At 29.9% G+C, this 22,621-nt stretch overlaps 2 protein-coding genes across 2 annotated transcripts; both read left to right on the forward strand.

The window, feature by feature from the left end:
- The first annotated feature begins 3,219 nt into the window (after window positions 1-3,219).
- Window positions 3,220-9,238, forward strand: LOC124844404 (transmembrane and coiled-coil domain-containing protein STS1-like). The gene is made up of 15 exons (XM_047321338.2): window positions 3,220-3,586; window positions 3,663-3,744; window positions 4,071-4,565; window positions 4,837-5,005; window positions 5,105-5,257; window positions 5,724-5,821; window positions 6,010-6,101; window positions 6,306-6,376; window positions 6,469-6,604; window positions 7,359-7,418; window positions 7,504-7,586; window positions 7,803-7,879; window positions 7,966-8,036; window positions 8,770-8,827; window positions 8,940-9,238. Exons 1-15 carry the CDS (start codon window positions 3,342-3,344, stop codon window positions 9,060-9,062), a joined length of 2,013 nt encoding a protein of 670 aa, XP_047177294.2. The 5' UTR covers window positions 3,220-3,341; the 3' UTR covers window positions 9,063-9,238.
- A 714-nt stretch (window positions 9,239-9,952) lies between these two features.
- Window positions 9,953-13,241, forward strand: LOC124844408 (protein FMP32, mitochondrial-like). The gene is made up of 7 exons (XM_047321344.2): window positions 9,953-10,480; window positions 10,596-10,727; window positions 10,849-10,908; window positions 12,317-12,393; window positions 12,495-12,551; window positions 12,643-12,709; window positions 12,806-13,241. The coding sequence occupies exons 1-7, from the start codon at window positions 10,292-10,294 to the stop codon at window positions 12,923-12,925; spliced, it is 702 nt and encodes a 233-aa protein (XP_047177300.1). The 5' UTR covers window positions 9,953-10,291; the 3' UTR covers window positions 12,926-13,241.
- The last annotated feature ends 9,380 nt before the right edge of the window (window positions 13,242-22,621 follow it).

Consider the following 22,621-nt stretch of genomic DNA (forward strand, 5'->3'; position numbering starts at 1 on the left):
ATTAATATCATTAGGTTAAAGAAATAGTATTAATTATTTTTAAAGTTTAAGAATAAAAGTATATCAAATTTGAGACAAAAATAAATTTTAATGTCATAAGTTTAAATACTTAAAATATATTTAATCACTTCTATTTATCATTTTATCTTTACATAATTTATGCTTTCTATAATAATGTATTTAATTAAAACAATATATTTGGAACTGTATACTAGTAATAGTTACATAATGCATAAACTATATTTATTATGCATCTTACTATTTATTTAATATTTAAAATGTAAAGTAAAAGTAAAATAAAAATCAATTTCAATAAAACCAATTTAAATTATATCTTATTGAAATAACTTTTTTTATTAAACCAATTGAATGAATTACATTTAAAAGAATCGAAATAATTGGATAAAACGGTTTTCTCTTCCAAATCAATACAATAGTTATGAAGGTTACGCCTTATTTTTCAAAGGCATGTTTTATAATTTACAATGAGAAGATTTATACGTTAAAAGTATCACTTGTTATATTATGCATAAAATCATATATTAATAATGAATGAGCAATCAAATTCTATCCTACCATAAATTACTCTTAATTATAATTATATTGAAAGCGGTACGTGGATTTTTGTAAAAGAATGTGTAATTCAATTTTGACTGCCTGTGTTTTGTCTGAGAATTTCGGTGTATTTTAAAAAATAAGATAAAAAATTAATTAATGTAATTGAAATATTAGTCTTACCAGACTTATTGCTAGAATCCTCTAATAAATACATTAACGACTCCTTTAATATATTGTTAAACCCGTTTAATTATATATTAATAATCTATTGTTTATTTTTTTTAATTAATATATTCTCTGACTTGTCTAATAATTTGTGTATACTCATCTAATTAGGGTATAAAATGATTTGTCTAATATTTTTTTGTTATACTCATCTAATTAATATATAAACAAACTCCTTTATTATATATTGCTAGACTCGTTTATCGATTTTTGTTATACCTGTCTAATTAATATATGTACAAACTCGTCTAATGTATATATTATTAGACTCATATATAATGTTCTTTTTATATTTGTTTAGTGTGTTGTTATACTCATTTAATCAATATATGTCTAATATATATTCGTAATAACCGTATAAATACTTTCATGATATATTTTAAAATAATTATTTTGTTAGTTTTTTTTTTTGTTTTGATGTTACTAAAGTCTTAAAGTCTACCTTTTTAAGTTAAAAATAGTAAAAAATGAATTCAGAAAATATAAAACAAAATTTATAATATTAAAGAGTATAATTTTGCTATTAAAAATATCTAATTTAAACTTTTAAAACGAGCTGTTAAGCGCAATATTTTAATTTATAATGTTACGAATATTATTATTTAAAATTATGTCAATTTTTATGTATATACTAACATTATGAAAAATATTCAATAATAAGCATATTTATATTATAAATTAAAATAAAAAAGATAAATGTAATTTGCTTAAGATAAAATTATTATATTACAGTTTATCTTATATTACAGGTAAACAATTTGTATTATCAATAAACATGTATTATTCTTTTAAATAATATTATTTTAAAAAATAAAATTAAAATAAAATTTTCTAAATTTTATTATTAAATGAAAAAAATAGTATAGAAAACAATTTAATACTTTAAATATATGTTTCTTTATCTAATGTTTTCTTTGTTATACTCTTTTAGACTTAATATAAATAAATATATATATATATATATATATATATATATATATATATATTCTTAGAAAGTATAAATACATTACTGGTATATTTAAAGAGAATTAACTTATTAGTTTTTATTTTTTGCTTTGATTTTACTAAAGTGAGGAACTTTAAAGTTGGAGTAAAAAACAAATTTAATGAATATAAAAAAAATCATAATATTAAGAAGTATGATTTTTTTATTATTAAACCTTTGGAATGAACTATTAAGTGTGATATTGTAATTTATTTTATAACAAATATAATTATTTAAACGGTTAAATATATATTTTGTCTCTAAATTTTAATATAAAATTGAAATTTGATATTGTGAAACTTTGATAATATTTGATTTTCAAACTTAAAAATAAATTAATATAGTTATTTTAACTCAGTTGTATTACTTGTTTTTACGTGTCAAGTAATCTTTCAGGTTAATGTTTGAGTTGTTTACATCATTTAACATATTTTAACTTGAAATGTCACTGTAATAGACAATTTAACACATAAAAAAAATTAACACTATTGAATTAAAATGATTATATCCATTCATTTTTAAAGTTGAGGACCAAAATATATAAAAGTTTCGAAACTAATTTCAATTTAAGGACTAAAAACGTACTCAAATTTTATTTAAAACATATTATAAAGTTATATACATATGTGATTTATGCTAAACTTGTATTAAATAATATTAGTTTAATTTTTACGTAAAAAATATTAAACAATAAGAATATCTATATAATAATTTAATATAATATTGATAAATATAATTTTTTATTAATAACTTTTTGTAAAATAAAACTATTACATAACACTTTTTATATGACACGATAAGTACTTAGTATTATTAATAAATCTATATTATTTTTTAAAATAATATTATTTTAAGACATGAAACTAAAATATATTTTTTCTAAATTTAAATTTATGATATATAACAAAATAATAAAATTAGTAAGTAAATAAAATAAATGGATAAAAAGATAAAATAAATATTACGCACATGGTAACAAAATAAATATAAATACAAAAGAAATTAAAATATAAAATAAATAAATAAAAAGGTAAAATACTTCCATATACATATAATAGTAAAATAAATATAAATAAAAAAAATTAAAAATGTCAAATAACTAGAAAAACTAACTTTTAAAATATTTGTTAACAAAACAAAATAATAATAAAATAAATTGGATAGTATTTTTGTTTTCTTATACTATAATTAATAATAGATTTTACCTTTTTTAAAAACAAGAAAATAGAATGATATATGTAAATTAAATACTATATTTTAACACACAAGATTGACTATCCTTTTTTTGTGTGTTCTTGATTTTTCTTTTACATTTTTTTTATAATCTTGAATTATTAACTTAAAAAAGCACTATGTATTTATCCGGGATGATTTCTTAAAAGGTGCGATTCGCCACGTCACCCCACACGCCTAGCTCTAAAATGCAAACATATTAAAGCCTTTTTCGCTTCGCCTTCCGTTGAAGCGCGTTCCCAATTTTCACTTTCAAAGGACGTCGATTCCTCTCCTCTCTCTGAGATTAGCCTTCGTAAGAAGGAAACGACACTTCGTCTTCGCAATCATCGCATCGCACATGGCGGCACCCTCGACGACGGCGCCGTCGCTTTTGTCGCCGACGCAGAGGTATGCTGCCGGCGCATTGTTCGGCCTAGCACTGCACGAGGCTCAACTCAACCAAACCAATCCGTTGCCGTTACCCGTTTCTGAGAACTCTATCTCCGAGGAGCGAACCAGTACTAGCTCCAGCAGCGATTCGGTTTCCGAGGACCCGGATCTTTGGGTCCACAACAATTCGGGTTTGCTCCGCCCCGTTTTTAAGTACGTGTTAGTTATAATTCAGGGCAAATCCTGATAGTTATTTTGGATCTCTGAATTTGAATCCGAATTTGAACAGGTTTCTTGAAATTGATTCCGGTGCGTGGCTTGGACTAGAGGAAACCGCTGGTTCTTCTTCAGCTACGCATCACGTGGGACCGGTACGTTTCACTACTTGTTCGTTCTCATTCGTTAGGATATTACGCATTAGTGATTTTGATATTCAAATGGAAGAGTGTTAGCAATATATTCTTTTAACACACAAACACTTTCTTTTATTGTATTGAAAACTGTACATTCACTAGTGGGGTTTCGTTATTCAAATAAGGAGTGACACCTGCGCAGTTTTTGTGATTTCTAACGAGTTTCAATTAACAGTAGAAGTTGTGGTGGAAATAGTTTGTTAGAGAGTGTGTTACTGGCAATTTATATTTCTTGATTTTGATATATTGCTAATAGAGAATAATAATGCTTGTGATTGTTACAGTTCTTGAGGTTACTTTCACAAGAATCTGACGATGGTTCTTCTCCAACTTTAGATCAAGAACTTGCTTTGTCAAGTGCAGTTAATGGTATCACACGCCAAATGGAGCAAAAGCTGGAGTCTTCTGAGTCTAAAAGGGAGAAACTTCGCGAATATGAGCATCAATGTCGTGAGAAGTTCTCAATTGATGAGGTTCAGCCTCATGGTGAAAAGGTAGATGATCATTTGGAAGTTCAGAAGGTAATGGATATTGCTCCTTTAGTTGACTCTAAAGAGCCAGAACATGGGTCTGTTAGTTGGGAGATTGATGAGAGACCAATTGAAGAAGTAATGATGCTGAGTGATCAGAGGAAAGTGACAGTTCTATATGAACTTCTGTCTGGTTGTTTGTCAAATTTAGGTGATGAAATACGCCAGAGAAGGAAGGGCTATGATGCTCGACATCGTGTGGCTCTGCGGCTGCTTGCAACATGGCTTGATGTCAAGTGGACAAAAATGGTTTGTTTGATGAAATTTTAGAATGGAACTTTATATGATTGCCTGATTTCTAAATAACTTTATATGATTGCCTTGTCTTGTGACTTACTATTATGGATTGTGGTGAACATTGCCTATATGTTTGTCTTGATTTCTAATCTACTGGAATTCAAGTTGAATGTGATTGCAAATGTCTGCATGTTATAAACTTGCTTTGTATTGTCAGTTATTAGAATCTCATATTTACTCGTCCTGTATGTTTAATGATTAAGATGGGTATTGGTTTTTGTAGGAGGCCATTGAGACCATGGTTGCTTGTTCTGCGATGGCTTTTATTAAGGCACAAGAGTCAAAGCAAGAAGAAACTCAATCAAAAGAAAGTAAGTGGGCTAAATTAAAGCGGGGTGGTATAATTGGTGCTGCTGCAATAACTGGTGGAGCTTTGTTGGCTATTACTGGTGGTATGGAGATTATGTTATCTTTTGTAACTCTATTATGAAATTTAGAATTTCCACAAGAACCAGCTCTTTATGAGTGTTTTTATTTTGACCATTCAACAGGGTTAGCTGCACCTGCCATAGCTGCAGGTCTAGGTGCTTTGGCTCCAACGTTGGGTACTCTGATCCCTGTAATTGGAGCAAGTGGATTTGCTGCAGCTGCTACCGCTGCAGGAAGTGTTGCTGGTTCTGTTGCTGTTGCTGCATCATTTGGAGGTTTATATTTGCCTATAATGTTATTAGATTTGCTAGAATTCAATCATGTCCCGTTTCTATGGCTTCCTTTCTCTCATTTTATTTTTAAGCTTAGTTTGTAGTTTGAGACTTTTGTTGTTGTAATTATCCATTTACATGCTTACACTAACTGCTTAAAAAGGATATGCCATAAATACAAATGTTACATGAGAGTTTGTGTTTACTTAGATTGTAACTAACTGGAGGAGTCATGAGGGTCTATAGAATATCTGATATATCCTGTTTTGCAATGACAGTACATTTGATTCCTTCAAAGTACACACTTGTTCATATCTGTTAACAAATAATATTATTATTCTGATAAGAGTAGCAATCTGTAGGACGGTTGATTCCTTGATCTTGCATTTCTTTATACTTTATTATGCCAGTCAAATTCTTTTTTAAACAATGGAAATTTTTATGTATCTCTTTGTTCTACTTCTTCCAGCTGCAGGAGCAGGACTTACTGGAAGCAAAATGGCTAGGAGAGTTGGGGGAGTTGATGAGTTTGAATTCAAGGCTATTGGAGAAAACCATAACCAAGGCGTAGGTTTTTATATCTTTCATCTTCCTGTTTTCTTGTGACTTTGTTTGCTTAAATTGAGTTATGGACTTTGCTTCTGTGTGCATGTGCATTTGTGTGAACTCTGCCCCACCTTTCTTATAATATCAAAAAATACATCTGTACCTGGTTATTTTTTGAAATTAGTTTCTTGTTGAACTTCTGCTTGCAGAGGCTAGGGGTTGAGATCTTAGTCTCTGGATTTGTCTTTGAGAAAGAAGATTTTATACGGCCCTGGGAAGGTCATAATGACAACTTGGAGAGGTACATAGTGAATATTATTACCCTTCAATGGTCAAGGATACCTTGGAAAACTTGATGTTGATAAAAAGTTACACTCTTTATTGAAATCAGCTTGTATTTGTAGTTCAGTTTATCTTGGAACTGTAGTGTTTAATATTCTTATGATTGATGGTGACCATCCTTGCCTATAGAAATGACCTTTCTTGCTATCTTGCTGAAAGTTAGGTATGCGCTGCAGTGGGAGTCCAAGAATCTGATTTCTGTGAGCACTGCAATTCAAGATTGGCTTACTTCAAGTGGGTTTGAGATTTGGGATTCTAATAAAACTAAGTTATTAGTACATAAGTATCTCTTTCAAAGACGTTTATATTACTGTGACTTGCATCAGGACTTGCAATGGAGCTGATGAAACGAGGGGCTATGATGACTGTATTGAGTTCACTCTTAACCGCTTTGGCTTGGCCAGCTGCATTACTTTCAGCGACCGATTTTATAGACAGTAAATGGACAATTGCTATCGACAGGTGTGGTTTGTCTCCTGATTCTGTCTACAATAGAATGTTGCTTGGTAGTGTGGGGAAGAAGCTTCTTCCTGTTTCTTTTGTTACTGAATATCATGTATGCAATTCAAAGTGCTAAATGGTTAGAATATCAGGAATTATGATTCTTATTGTTTGGGCTATGCTTGTACTATTTGGACTATTAAAGTTACTGATCCTAGAGTGTTATTGTAAATAGGTGGATAAGGTCAATTTTTAAAACAACATATCACATTTGATATCAGTGTTTAGATTTTCAGTTCAAGGTTTCAACTGTTTTTGTTGGACTATAGAATTAGTGAATCAATCTAACTTGACCGAGTCTTGGTATCTGATGGCTGCGTGGGACTAACTTAAATTTCTGAGGGATTTGAAGTTGCCCCTAACCTTTTCACCATTAAAGATATTAGAAAATTATATTTGGGGATTGCATTGTTGTTTGATCATCATGTTCAAGTTTAGTTTGATTTTCTTTTAGCTTGGTAATTTTACAAGTTATTTTTAAAGTGTCAATTTAATTGATCATTGATATTCAAGTGTATTCATTTGCAAATCTGAAAGCTGATGTCAAGGTGGTCTGGATTTGGCATGTCAAGGAGCACCTAGTGCTTTTTTTTTTTCTTGATAAAAGGTGTTGTTAACGTGATGGCTTCACCAACTCAGTGAAAAATTTGTTATGATCAGTTTTGTTTGTTTGATTATTCTTAGATCTACATGCTGAGTTAGTCTTGATTTTCAGATCAAACAAAGCTGGTAAGTTGCTTGCTGAAGTGTTGTTAAGAGGATTGCAGGGAAATAGGTATTTGACGAATTCCAGAGTTACTTTTAGTCCCGCTCCAAGAAAATTGTAGATGGATGTATTCTTATTGATGTTTGAATTTCAGACCCGTGACACTTATAGGTTACTCACTAGGGGCGAGAGTTATTTTCAAGTGCTTACAGTGTTTGGCTAAAACTGAAAACAGTGGTAGGTATTTCAAGTTTCGCCCCTTTCATTTGTTCATCCTTAATGTGTTTAGATTATTTGACTACACATCAGATCAGCAGATCAGTTCGTGTACTTTTATTCATTTATTAATTCCAGTGATGGTTGCATATAATTATGTCCTTGGTACTCTAGCCATCTTTATTCATTGAATGATGTTACCTTATCACTATTATTGTTTGCCCTGCTTATTGGCAGCTGAACTAGTAGAAAGAGTTGTACTTCTAGGAGCACCCATCCCAATCATGGACGAGAACTGGGAAGCAGCTCGAAAGGTTTGTGGGGCATTTAATTTTCTTAGTGCAACTTTCTCATCCGTATAATGAGAATCAATATTTTCTAACATCACGGTGTTGCGTAGATGGTAGCAGGAAGATTTGTAAATGCTTATTCGAGGAATGACTGGATGCTTGGAGTTGCCTTCCGTGCCAGGTATCTTGAAATATAATTGTAAAATATTTGTGAAGTTATGTATATCGAGTTGACTCGCATTACCATAACCTCAGGACCTATAAACTTGATAAAAGAAATTCATGGCATGAAATTATATAATTTTTTTTACGTGAGAAGTTTCACACTACATGGCCATCGATCAATTTTTTGGTTTGTATTTTTATACGTGAAGTGGGAGTTGGTAAGTATGAGCAGAGAACTGCGTTTCTTGCGTTGATTGACGCCTCTTCAGGTATTGATCTGGGCCCATGTTTTTTTCGTGATTTGTCGTCAATCTTCACATTGAACCTTTTCGTGTGTGGTAGTAGGCATTTGTATCGCCTAAGATTACTATATGATTATGTGGGGTATGTCATTGCCTATGATGTAGTGATATGCTTATTTTGAAAATGTATACAAATTCTTAAAACATGATAAGACATTGTCTAAATCAAAAAAATATAAGTTATTTTTATTATAACAGTATGTGTTTTGTGGATTAGATGATTCATTGATACAAATAGGTGCATAAGGGACCAATGCTTTTGGAGATGAGGTGTTAGAGCTGTATCACGAGAATTTTTCTACTTATTAGCTAACCTGTGCAGTTCGTAGTGTTGTGATTATTTGGCTAACCATTCTTTTAGGAACATGTAAAAGTATTGATCTTAATAGACAGAAATAAAAAATAATTATTTATCATTATATATATATATTTTTTTAATTTGCGCAGTCTACTTACGAAAGGATTAGCTGGAATCCAACCTGTCGACATTTCTGGGATCCAAAATGTAAGATGTTTCGTCATCCTCTTCGCTGACTTAGAAAACTAGTTTTCTAAGTTGCATTCATAAGTTATGAATATTTATGTTTTAGTGATGGGCGTCTGTTATTGGTTTGCAGGTCGATGTGACAGATGAGATTGAAGGTCATTCGTCTTATCTGTGGGCTACCCGAAGGATCTTAGACCAACTTCAATTGGATACATACTATCCTGTATATAACAGCATTTCTTGCATAGGGTGAAGCTTTCATAAGGGTGCTTTTCTTGCATACCCTTAAATTGAAGTTTGACATTATTCAGAAGTTATGCATGAAATTTATCAGCGTTACTATGAGGATGTATTACTTTTTTAGTTTCAAATGTAAAAATTTGTATTTATGTTGCTTTTTCTTATAAATAAATTGGGTATATTTATTAACTTGGATGTGGGTTTCTTTACCTTTTAATGTTATTCTTCATCGCATTGGATCCTAATAGCATTAAGGGAATTGCTCTTTGTTACTATAGAAAACAGCACGAAATCCATGGGGTCCAACACATTTTAATTAAATATTAAAAGGTAAAAAATAGGATGTAACAATGGATAACAAAAGAAACCCATTATGATTGGCTTAACAGAGTTTAATAAGTATACATAATTGTAAACTCAATTTTTCTTGTCATTATTATATATACAACAAAATAATGAAAATCAAAAGTTGTGTTTTTGAAAGGTGTTTCTGATAGCAGTTTCGTTACATAAACAATCTAAGATCATATTTAATCTTATTTTTTATATATGATCTAAAGCTATATTCAGAAATGATAAAGTTCTAATGTTGTCCTCATATAAAAATTAAGATATAAAACTAAGTTGTATTAGTGCATGCGTAATTAACTAAAGTATAGAAGATTAAGAAAACTATGCTACAATTTAATAAATTATTTGAGAAACTGATAAATCAAAATGCACATTAGAAAATACAAAGTGAAATTATAATACTCATAACTCGAACCGTTTTTGCACTTGAAGAAAAAGATGGTGTTGTAAATCCAATACATTAACTCGTTTTTGTTTTTTTTTCTTTTACGAACACCATTGGTATTAAACACCATTAGTATGATTAGTATCAGTGTTTTCGATTTATGACTCATCATAACACCACCATTGATTGAAAACGTGGAGTAGCTTCTCTCTCCTCCTCCTCCCATTGGTCATTGGTTAAACTAACCGTCCATTTTAAACTTTCCAGATCGATCAATCTCAACCTTTTTTTTTCTCTTTTTTTAATATTTTTTCTCACCCTTTCTATCCCTATCCCATTTCATTACTGAATATAAAAAGGATAAAAGAGAGACAAGAAACGTGATTTTTTACAAACTTCTGTGCTCTTTTCGTGCGATATAAATCTGTGTTTCCTTAACTGTTCGATTTGTTTGCGAAGACTGAAAATTGTTGTGCGGCTTTTGGGGCTTGTTCGTGGAATTGGAAATGGCCGCGGTTCGTAAGCGGGTATGGCAGTTATCTGGGATCGGAGCTTTTGGGGCTTCAAAATTCAAAGTGCCGTCCTCGTTCGAAAGAGAAATATTCCATCCATTTTCTGTTTCGAGGTCAAGACATTCTTCTCAATTGGTGAAATCCAACGGAAAACACTTGTTTCTTGTTGACACCTTAGCCCTGGTAATAATTCATCATTTTTTTCATATTTGTTTGATTTCACTTTTATTTGCAATTTTAAAAGTTGCGTTGCAAATGGTTTTCTTTAATTTATTAGTTTGATTTAATTTTTTTATAGGTTAGAAGATTAGAGGGGGAAGGAGTACCCTCAAAACAAGCCGAGGCAATAACAGCGGCAATAACCGAAGTTTTAAATGATAGTCTTGAAAATGTGTCTCAGTCCTTAGTATCTAAAGGAGAAATGCAGAGAGTAAGATATTTAGTGTTTAGTATAATTTTTGTTGTGGATATAAAATTTGCTTTCATGTTGTCTGATGTTAGATTTATAAATTTTATAACTTACTGGTATTGTTTTGGTTATTGTTTTTAAGACTGAGATGATGCAAGAATCCAATTTATCTAAGTTTAAAGCAGAGGTGCAGAGCTCACAGGTATTTCTTATATGTTCTTATATATGCGGATTATAGGTAAACTTTGAAGATTATGATTTTGGTGCAAGCTGATGTCTTAAGATCTGGTTCTACTAGTCATAGTAGGATTGAAGAAAGGATTGTGTGGGGTGGTTATATTCATCGCCGGCATCCTATTTTACTGCATAATTTTGACTTGCATGTATTATAGTATAATAAGTCAGGATGAGAAATTCCTTCCACATTTACTTATTTATAAAACGTCGAGCATGGATCTTCCAAAATATCTTGGTGAATATGAGCATCTGTTTCTTCCTTGTTAGGAATGAGAAGTGGCTATTTTTGACTCTGTTATAATGCAACAATAAAACTTGCTTATGACATTGTTTGATCATGTTCTCTGAAGCTGAAAGTAGTTAGAACGAAGATATAAGATCAGTTGCATAGCATCATGTAACTTCTTAGTCCCTCTTGTACTTGGTGTGATCATGGTTAATGATTCATTGTTGCTAGAAGCACCTCAATTTTGGGATTTAATAGAAACTTATGATCTTCTAATATGTTGTTACATTTCATAATGATATTATTTATTTAGTTATTAACTTTGCTGCATAAGATAGTCAGTCAGCGACCTGTTCAAACTTCTGTGGGGAAGCTTGCTAACATGGTCTTTGTAAAACTTGTTATAAAATGCAAGGATGACAGTGAAGACAAACTTTAATTTCGAGGCAGAAAAGAAAGATGATATACTAATTATCTATTGTTTATTAAATGGTTACTTTTTTATGTTTAGACGTCTGTTTATAGTGTTTTATTGGTTAAGATAAGCTTATGAAATCCCTTTGTCCGGTTAACCTATGTATTTGAAGATCTTTGAATTAAATGGGCTTTATGTTATTTTGAAATTATTCAAGTGTTTCTAGGAGTGATAGGATGCAAGGTTATCGAACTTAAGAGTGTATTTAAACGGGTAAGTCTTCTAAAGACTTGACTCATAAGGTTGTTTTCAAATGTGGTATTTTTGTGATTGAAAGCGAAAACGAAAAAACTTGTTGTCCTTAGTCTTTTTCCAAATAGAAAGATCCAACTCATGTTCCGTAAATTGTCTATACTTGCTAATACTCAATAGATATGTGTAGAATATTTTCTGCTTGTCCGTTTGATCCTAATTTTTAGGAGAATAATTCAAATGGTTGCACTATAATTCATGTGCTGGCAAATTACATGTCTAACATTTATGATTGTTTCTGCTGCATTTTGTTGAGACATTTATGCTAGGATTGCAATAATTTTATATTAAGAACCTTTTTTTTAGGTCTTAAAAGTTTTCTTTATCTTGTTATTTTATTCACCTGTATGTTACATTGATGTGGATAAGGTTAGTTTTGTTTGACTGATGTTCTAATATGCTGAAAAACTTGTAATTCAGGGACACCATTTCTCTCTTTTGCAACACGAGACAGAGAAGCTTAGGAATGATATAGAGAAGATGCGGAGTGAGTTGAGGTATGATTTTTTTCACTTTTAGTAACTGACCATGATCAAACTATTGTTGTCTTTTGTTTTCGTTACTATTTTAGGATACAATCACATGTTTTGCGATGTAGGTATGAGATTGATAAAGTCACAGCTGGGCAGCGATTAGATTTAAACCTTGAAAGGGGGTAAGAGTTAAGAATAAAGTGGTGATTGTCAAAGATTACATAAGTTTTATTAGAGTTAAATTCCTATCTTCATCTGTTACGGCTGATGCAGGAGAATAAGGGAGGAATTGGCTAACCAGAATGCTGAAACTAACAATCTGACAAACAAACTTGATAGAGTAAGCAATTATGTGACATTCAGATGTTGCTATTTTCAACCAATGCCAATTTGTCAATTTGCATTTTGAAAACCCTTTGCCCTAATTTATATGTAGGAGATCCATTCTTTAAGAGCACAGCTGGAAGCAGCCAAATATGATGTTATTAAATATTGCATAGGAACACTGGTTTCGATTTCTGCAGTTGGTCTTGCAGTATTACGGATTTTGATGTAAACAAATTGTATTTCTATTAACTTAAAAAATGGGTGGAAAAGAATCATGAAGATACCTAGCTGCTTTGAAGATCTGTCTTCCCTCAGAAACAGTTACATTACAATACTGGATCAACCTTCTTTTCTTTCATTATTTTTCTTTGGTCGGTATTTGTGGAGCAGGAAGGAACTAGCTCCAAGTAGGCACGAATTGGGCCTGTTTTTTAAGCCCATTTCATATTCTTTTTGTTTATTTATTTGCCATGTTTTTTTAATATTTGTACATTTTGTATGTGACTGTGGTATCAATACAACGCAAACATATTGGATTATAAATACTTGAACACTTTAGCGGAAGAATTTAAATGCATTTTCTTATGAATAAAAGTATTATTTTACTTTAGGTTCCACGTATTTAGATCGAATCTAAATCTATAAAACTTAGAGTAAATGACTACTGTAAGGAGATGCTCTCTAATTTGCTTTAAATTTTAAGATATTATACAATCAACTTTTAGTCATGTTATAACCTAATGTTTTTTCATTTAACACACAAGAAGAAAAATATATTATCAGATATTGGTAAAAAGAGATTATATATATATATATATATATATATATATATATATATATATATATATATATATATATATATATATATATATATATATATATATATATATATATATATATTCATATGGTATAATTTTTCTTAAGTGTAAGTTGACCATCAAAATAAACCATCAACTCTAATGTCAATGATATTTTATTTATGAAAATATTCATCATAAAGAATTAACATAACTTTTAATCCAAAATCTCAATACGTTGTGTATAATTTTTTTTATATGGTGATTGATTTTATCATTTATACTCAGATTTAGATTCATACTTAAATTATTTCTAATCATCAATGTATTAAGTTTAAATTGAAATGATTTTAATACAACTTCTAAAAATATAATAAGACCAAATCAAACTTTTAAAACTTAAGCGACAAAAAAAATATAAAAACATAGAAGACCAAAATGATAAATTTGGCATTCTTAAGTTATAGAATAAAATAAATTCAAATTTTCAAGTGTACTATAAAATAACACTTTTATTATAAACATACTATGATATTGTACAAAATATTAGTTTTTAGATGTAAACTATCAAGTAACACTATCATTAGTACAAACATTTATACCAAGAATTTTTTTGAACCGTTTATGGAAATTTGCACGGACAGTACGGAATTAGGCACTTGTAGAGTGTATTAAAAGGGTGGTTTACCCATGTAAAATATTTTTTTATATTGTCTATTTGACAAAGGTGGTTTAATATTATTTGACAATTTTTATTAATAGGGATAAAATGTTCCTAAGTTTTTCAACTTTTTACTATAGTTATTTTAAAATATTTATTTGTTATTGGATGGAAGTGTAATTTTAGGTCACTTTTTCATTCCCAAAGCTCTGTACATGAAGGAACTCTCATCGCTATTATAATATTTTTTCTTCCTGAGCTGCAGTTACAGTTTGTCATGTGTCTACACCTTATTTTCTTCTTTATGGTTCTCAAGTAAATTCCATGAGTTTGGTATTAACATCTAAGTTCTTTTCTCACAAAAGAAAATGTTATAAGAAGAAAAATAAACACTAATATGGTTATAGAAAGATAACTTCACTATTGTTCAAATGTATCTAAATGATATTATATCTGTTCTATTAATGAATCTTTATGTAAAAAATTATTTAAACTAATGCGAGTGAGTTTGAAATAAACATTATTAATGAATCTTTATGTAAAAAATTCTTTAAGCTAATGTGAGTGAGTTTGAAATAAACATGAGAGAATTGAGATTTTTCTTGGATTTACAAATTAAAGCGATAGATGGTGCAATATACATACACCAAATGAAAAGTACGCCAAAATGCTTTTAAAGGAGTATTAACTACGCAATGTCAAGAAAATAAAAGCGTCAATACATCCAACAACTTCTCTTATAACATAGAATGATTAAAAGAAGTAGACAACAAAATCTACAAGCAAATAATTGGTTCCGTGAATCTAGATTAGATATATGTTTCGCTGTAGACTTAAGTGTTCACTTTAAAGATGATCCAAGAACTTCATTTAACAACAATTAAATGAATCTTTTATTATCTTTTTACCATTACTAATTTCGGTCTATCCTTCAAAGGAACACAAACTTAAGATTTTGCAACATAAATTACGTTGGAGATATGATAAAAAGAAAAGCATTACTGGTTAGGAAACTTAGTTTTGTGGAATAGCAAATAACATGAACGATCGATCGATGAAGGTATTTCATTTTTATAAACTATTCATACATTATTTTATCATATAAGGATTAATTAAGGTATTTCATTTTTATAAACTGTTTATACATTGTTTTATCATATGAAGAATGTAAGGATAATTCAATTAATAGAAAATATAATTGGGTCACCTCTGTAGTTTGAACATGTTGTATTAAAGGTGGTAAAACAATCTAGTCTAACTCGTTTTGGCTCGTCATATTATTGCTTTGTCAAATAAAAAAGGTCACTAGTGATAATCCATAATTTTTAATGGAATAATTTAAATGGTTGCACCGTAATTATGTCACTAGTGGAAAAAAAAAAGGATTCCATGATGAGCTATTATGATAAGTTTAATCCACCTATCATAATACATTGATCAGTGACAATTTTGTAATAAAACTAAGATATATTTTTATCATAATAGGTATAGCAGTGACATTTTCGTAATAAAAGTTACATGTATTATGACAAGTAAAAGCCACCTATCATAATAAGTTGAGCGCAGTGGCAAAATGGAAATTACGGGAAAAACATATTATGATAGATATTAAAACACCTATCATAATAGGTGCAAAACCCCCTTTCATTTCACTTTTTTCATTCTGTTCGTCCTTGAGCGCAACGTTTTTCTCTCGTTCAGAGCGCACAACCTCTTTCTGTCGTCCCCATTTCAGTTCTTCCAATCTCGTCCTGCACAACATTTCTTTCTCTCGTCCCCCATTTCATTTCTCCAATCTCGTCCTGCACAACATTTCTTTCTCTCGTTCCAGAGCACAAAACTCACTCGTCGAAACCCTAAACGCCTCGAAGCCTCCACGCCGTTGATGGTACGCTTCCATGCCGTCTCCTAGTGGTCGCTGAGGAATGCGAGCTTCCGGTCATCGATCTCAACTAAGGGAGGAGTGGAAGTCTATTTTCTGGTAGCTTTTGAATGTAATAGTGATAACTGTTTTTTTTTTTGTATTTACATCTCTAACAATATTGATGATGCAGACAAAAAACTAAAATGAATTAATATGATAAGTTTAACTTTGGAATTAGGACATTGAAGGAAAGTTTTACAAGAAATTGAACTTATTTGCACATTTTTTGTTTTCTTGTGCAAAGCGAAGTTGAATATAAAAAAGGGAATGATTTGAAGTTAGTGGAGAGTACTAGAAAAGGTGGTTCGTGGGAAGAAGTGAGAATGGTGTGACTGATCAAGTGAAGGATTTGCACACATAGTCTAGTCGGCATTCATATGTTGAGATCTCATATTGTTTTGCTGCCAGTTTGGTTAGTTCCTGTTGCTAGTGTGTTTTATAGCGTATTGAAACATTAAGTATAGGACAAATTTTTTTCGAGGGTACTCCATATTTTCTTGAATGATTAATCAGGGTATTTCATTTCTATAAGCTATTCATTCATCATTTTATCATATGAAGAATGTAAGGATACTTCAACTATTAGAAAATGTAATTGGGTCTCATGTGTAGCTTGAACATGTTGTATCAAAAGTGGCAAAACGAGTTACCATAACTCATTTTGTTTCGACACGTTATTGATTTGTCAAATAAAAATGGGCCATTAGTGAAGATTTGTAATTTTTAGAAGAATAACGCAAATGGTTGCATCATAATTACGTGCTGACAAATTACATGCAAAACATTTATGACTGTTTTTATTCGAGATTTTTGAGACATTTATGTGGGGAGTGTATTAATTTTATATTAGGAACCTTTTTTTTCTAGTTCTTAAATTTCACGTTTTCTTTATCTTTTTTATTTTATTCACCTCAAATTATGTTACATTGATTCTGATGAGTTTGGTTTTGTTTGACTAATGTTGTAATGTGCTGAAAGATTTTTAATTTAGCGACACCATTTCTCTCTTTTACAACAAGAAAGAGAAGCTTAAAATTGATATAAAGAAGATGCGTATTGAGTTGAGCAATGTTTTTTATCACTTTTAGCATTTGGCCATGACCACACAAAATCCTTTTTTCAATCCTACCATGTTGACTACCAGTAGAACTAAGCACTAAGACATCTACATGCACCAAAATCATAACCATCAAAGTGTACATACAAAATCTGCATATATAGGAAATACTTTTTGAGCTCTGCACCTTTGCTTTAAACTTTGACAAAATGAATTTTGGCATCATCTCAGTCTTAAAAAGAAAAAAAGGCGAAAACAATATAAGTACAAACTTTAACATTATAAAATTTATAAAACTAACAAGGGACCACGTGAAGGAAAATTTTAAATCCACAAAACAATGATTATAGTCGAAACTAAAGGATCTTACTCTCTGCATTTCTTCTTTAGATTCTAACGACTGAGACACATTTTCAAGACTGTCATTCAAAACTTCGATTATGACAAAGGTTATTGCCCAACTCTTTTTGAGGGTATTATTCATTTTTGGAAAATGATCAATATTTCATTTCTATAAACAATTCATATATCATTTTATCATATGGAGAATGTAAGGATAATTCAGCTAATGAAAGATGTAATGGGATCACATATGTGTAACTTGAACATGTTGGATCAAAGGTGCAAAACGAGTTAATCTAACTCGTTTTGTCTCGACACGTTATTGGTTTGTCAAATGAAAATGGGTCACCAATGATAATCTGTAATTTTTAGGTGAAAAATTCAAATGGTTGCACCATAATTATGTTCAAGAAATTACATGCAAAATATTTATGATTTTATCTGTGGCATTTTGTTCAGACATTTATGCGAGGAATGAATTAATTATAGAGATGTAAAATATTGACATATCTTCCTGTAACACACCACCCCCATGTGTAAATACATAACCAATAATGAATTTTGTCTCATATGAATTAGATATTTAGTTAACATCATTATCCTTCTACTAGTATAGTGAGAAATTTACTTGAATGACATAATCTTGAATTTTTTTAAGTATCTCATAAGTTTTGTAAGTGCATTTCAATGTTCTGATTAGAACGTTGAGTGTACTTACTCAATCTACCTACTGCATAAACAATTTCAAGTATAGAAAAGCTCATTAAGTATAGTAAGTTCTCAATTATGTGGGCATACTAAGATTGAAAAATGAATTCTCCTATACTTTTAATTTATAATTACTATCATAGTAGGTATTCTCTCGTTTGAAATCATAATTTCTAATCTTCTTAAAAAGTTTCTCAATAATAATTATATACTATCTTCCTTCTTTATGATTCTTACTCTTAAAATCATATTTACTTCACTTATAAACAACTTACATTTTAAAATTAAATCTTAGAAACAACTTAATTTTATAAATTATCTCATTGCATGTAACAATCATTATCATGTCATCCATAAAATCAAACTTACTATGAATTTTTTTAGAGACGAAGTTTGACCATGGCCACGACTTTGTCTCTCTCTACCACATGACTTTGTTTGGATCTCATGAATTATTGGAGAGTTTCAAAGTGATCTAAATGTGAGCAATATTTATAGAGGTATAAGTCATAGACCCCTCTGCAGCTCAAATCTGCGGAGAAACCAACAAAATAAAAAGTGTCCAAGGGTTGCGGAGGATATCTCGCAACGTTCAACCATTAATGGAGAAAAATAAATATTTAAATTATTACTAGAGAGATACGTCTTTTGCAATAAATATACTCTATTTTACAACACTAAAAACTTTAAATATATATATATATATATATATATATATATATATATATATATATATATATATATATATATATATATATATATATATATATATATATATATGGGTTTGCTAACGCGCGTGCGCCTGTTTTTCAGTTGGTACATTTTAGCAATGTGTACCAGATTTTAGTAGACAAAAATACCCTTATATATCATGGATTCTATGTTTTAACGTTAAGGGTATTTTAATAATTTTCATTCTCAAAACTTAAAAAAAAAAAGAAACCCCAAATCCTTACTCACCTCTCTCATTCCTCTCAATCCTTTCTCTTTCATCTCTCTCACTCCAACCTTTTCTCTGTCATCTCCTTTCATCTCTCTCACTCCAACCTTTTCTCTGTCATCTCTACTGTAGCCCCAATTGAAAAAATCAGAAACACTTGCCTTTTTCCTTTGTAAAGAGTTGAGTCATTGACATATTCACCTTCAGACAAAGGTTCATTCAAGATCTCTTCAATTTCACCATCTTCACTAACTTCTCTAATTTCATCATCTGCATAGGTTGAATCATCATCTCTAAAAAAACCCTTCAGGCCAATTACCAATTCTTTCGGATGTCATTATGCTTGTGAAAATTAGATAAAATTATATACAACAAAAATTATAAAATGAAAACTCATTATAAAGTCATTTTTTTTAAGAAATTGTTTAACAACGACTGTTTCTGATTTTTTCCAGGTCAATTACTAATTCTTTTGATGTCATTATGCTTGTAAAAATTAGATAAAATTAGATAAGACAAATTATAAAATAAAAACTCATTATAAAATCATTTTTTGTAAGAAATTGTTTAACCACGAGTATTTCTGATTTTTTCCAGGTTAATTACCAATTCCTTTATACTTGTGAAAATTAGATAAAATTAGATAAGACAAAAATTATAAGATGAAAACTCATTATAAAATCACTTTTTTGTAGGGATGACAGAGAAAAGATTGGAGTGAGAAAGAGGAAAGAGAAAGGGTTGAGAGGAATGAGAGAGGTGAGTAAGAGTTTGGGGGTTTCTTTTTCTTTTTTTTTAGTTTTGAGAATGAAAATTATTAAAATACCCTTAACCTTAAAACTTAGAATCCATGATATATAATGATATTTTTGTCTACTAAAACCCGGTACACAATTCTAAAATGTACCAACTGAAAAACAGGCGTACGCGCGTTAGCAAACCCCATATATATATATATATATATATATATATACAAACAAATGAAAATTGAGGATTAATTCTTATTTAGAGAATATATAATAAAACTTTCTTACAAAATTTTTACTCATAAAGTGAAGTTATAACAATATTTCTATTGTTTACTAATATAAACATCAAGACATAAAACATATAGTCTATACAAATTGTTGACGAAAACCTAATTTGTCTATTGTCTCTATAAAGATTTCTTTTTTCTTTTCACTATTACACTAAAGGTAGTTCCTATTTCCACAACACCGTATCAATGTATCAAAATTCAAAGAATCTAATGATTGTTAATTAAACTTTCCATTTTAAAATTGAAAAAAATAATTTAAATATTAATTTCTCATACAGTTTCATAAATTATTGAAATAAAATAAAAAATATCTATAAATCTATTATAACTATCTGTTTATCGGATGGTTTAAACTCTGGTTAAAAATTCCTTAACGTGAGATTGAGAGAATAAGAAGGACCCACAAAAGTGTTACTTTTGAAATGCCTTCAAATATTAAATTTGAAATCTCACCTAAACCCTTTTCTTTTCCTCTCCTTCAAGTTTCCTCCTTATGTCATCCTCAATTAATTAACCACCTTTGCATGCATCTCCCTCTCCAAATTACGTAATCACAACAACTTCACCTTTCCTTCTTTCTATCACTTCACTGTACCATACTAATTAATATTAACACTTTCTACTTCTTTATATCTCTCATACACTACAAAAATATTTGGATTTTAATAGAGGTTTATTTTCGGCGGTTCCGGAAGCCTTCGGTAAGTTTTGACGGTTTTCTTGAAATCACATTTAAATTATAAATATTTTTTTTTAAAAAAAATTATTTCTACTTATTTTGGTTAACCTAGTATGTCTTGCTTAACGTGCTTTTATTTTCTTCACTATTGTTTTGAGTTTATCTCTTCATTTCTACTTCGACTCTTTATTTTTGTCGGTATTATCTCCTTCACACCGTCATTCACTGTGCCACCTTCATTAGATCTCTATCTTCTTCACCTTCCAGCCACCACCTCGCGCCCGTATCAATCACGGTGAGTCATCAGAATCTACAACAACGCCATTTTTGTTCCCTCATTGAATCAAAACGCAAAGCCCTAAATCACTACCACTGTCTACGAACAAATCAACCACAAATCACAAATCAACACCTGCAAAAACCCAAAAATCGCATTGCGCCACCGAAACTGTGAAAACACACTTCCGTCTTGAAGAAAAGAGGTTGGAAGGGTTTTTGCGACTCACCATTTCTTGCTTCACTCAAATACGTATTGATATTTTAATTTAAAAATTATTAATGTTAATTTTTGTAGTTATTAATTAGGTATATTTCTTTTCATAGATGCCAAAATATTATCACCATAAAATGACTTAAACTTAAGCGACGGTAGACTGAAATGACGTTTTTATAATATACCATTCACACCAGATTTCAATAAGATAAAATCAAATGTTTTAACGTTTGATTAAATAAAGATTGTAAACGAAGAGTAACCGTTGGTTGGTACATGATATCCATTGATTGATATGCAAGAATGATCACTTACTTTTGCTAAGTAAAAGTAAACTATTTATTAACTTCTAATACAAATTGTATAGTTATATTTATCATAAAGAATAGCTGTATTAAAACTATAAGTTTAATTAGTAAATATATTTTTCTCAGTACTTTTCAAAGATTATTATTAAAAGAGTTAAAATACTCAAAATTAATGAGATATATGGTAGGATGGCTGCCTGTAGTTAGATCATTAACTTAGTGGCTAAGGTCCCAATTTTGGAACGCTCAAGCATTTTTAGTATATTGAAGTTTAAAAATTCTTTTGACTTAAATAATTAAATAATATGTTTCGTATTATATTTTTTCATAAATAATAAGTTATATTAAAAGTAAAAATATATATGGATTAAATACAAAAGTTATATATACTAATATATATATATATATATATATGGGTTTGCAAACGCGCGTACGCCTGTTTTTCAGTTGGTATATAGCAATGTGTACCGGATTTTAGTAGACAAAAATATCCTTATATATTATGGATTCCAAGTTTTAAGGTTAAGGGTATTTTAATAATTTTCATTTTCAAAACTTCAAAAAAAAAAAAAGAAATCCCCCAAACCCTTACTCACCTCTCTCATTCCTCTCAATCCTTTCTCTTTCATTCCAACCTTTTCTCTGTCATCCCTACTTTAAAAAATTTTCCTTTGTAAAGAGTTGAGTCATTGACATATTCACCTTCAACGCAAAGGTTCATTCAAGACCTCTTCAATTTCACCATCTTCACTAACCTCTCTAATTTCATCATCTGTATTTGTTGAATCATCATCTCTAAAAAAACCCTCCAGGCCAATTACCAATTCTTTCTGATATCATTATGCTTGTGAAAATTAGATAAAATTATATACGACAAAAATTATAAAATGAAAACTCATTATAAAGTCATTTTTTTGTAAGAAATTGTTTAACAACTGAGTGTTTCTGATTTTTTTTCCAGGCCAATTACCAATTCC

The sequence above is a fragment of the Vigna umbellata genome, chromosome 1, assembly GCF_029865625.1.
Source record: "Vigna umbellata cultivar VRB3 chromosome 1, Vumbellata_1.0, whole genome shotgun sequence".
NCBI classification, from domain to species: Eukaryota; Viridiplantae; Streptophyta; class Magnoliopsida; order Fabales; family Fabaceae; genus Vigna; species Vigna umbellata.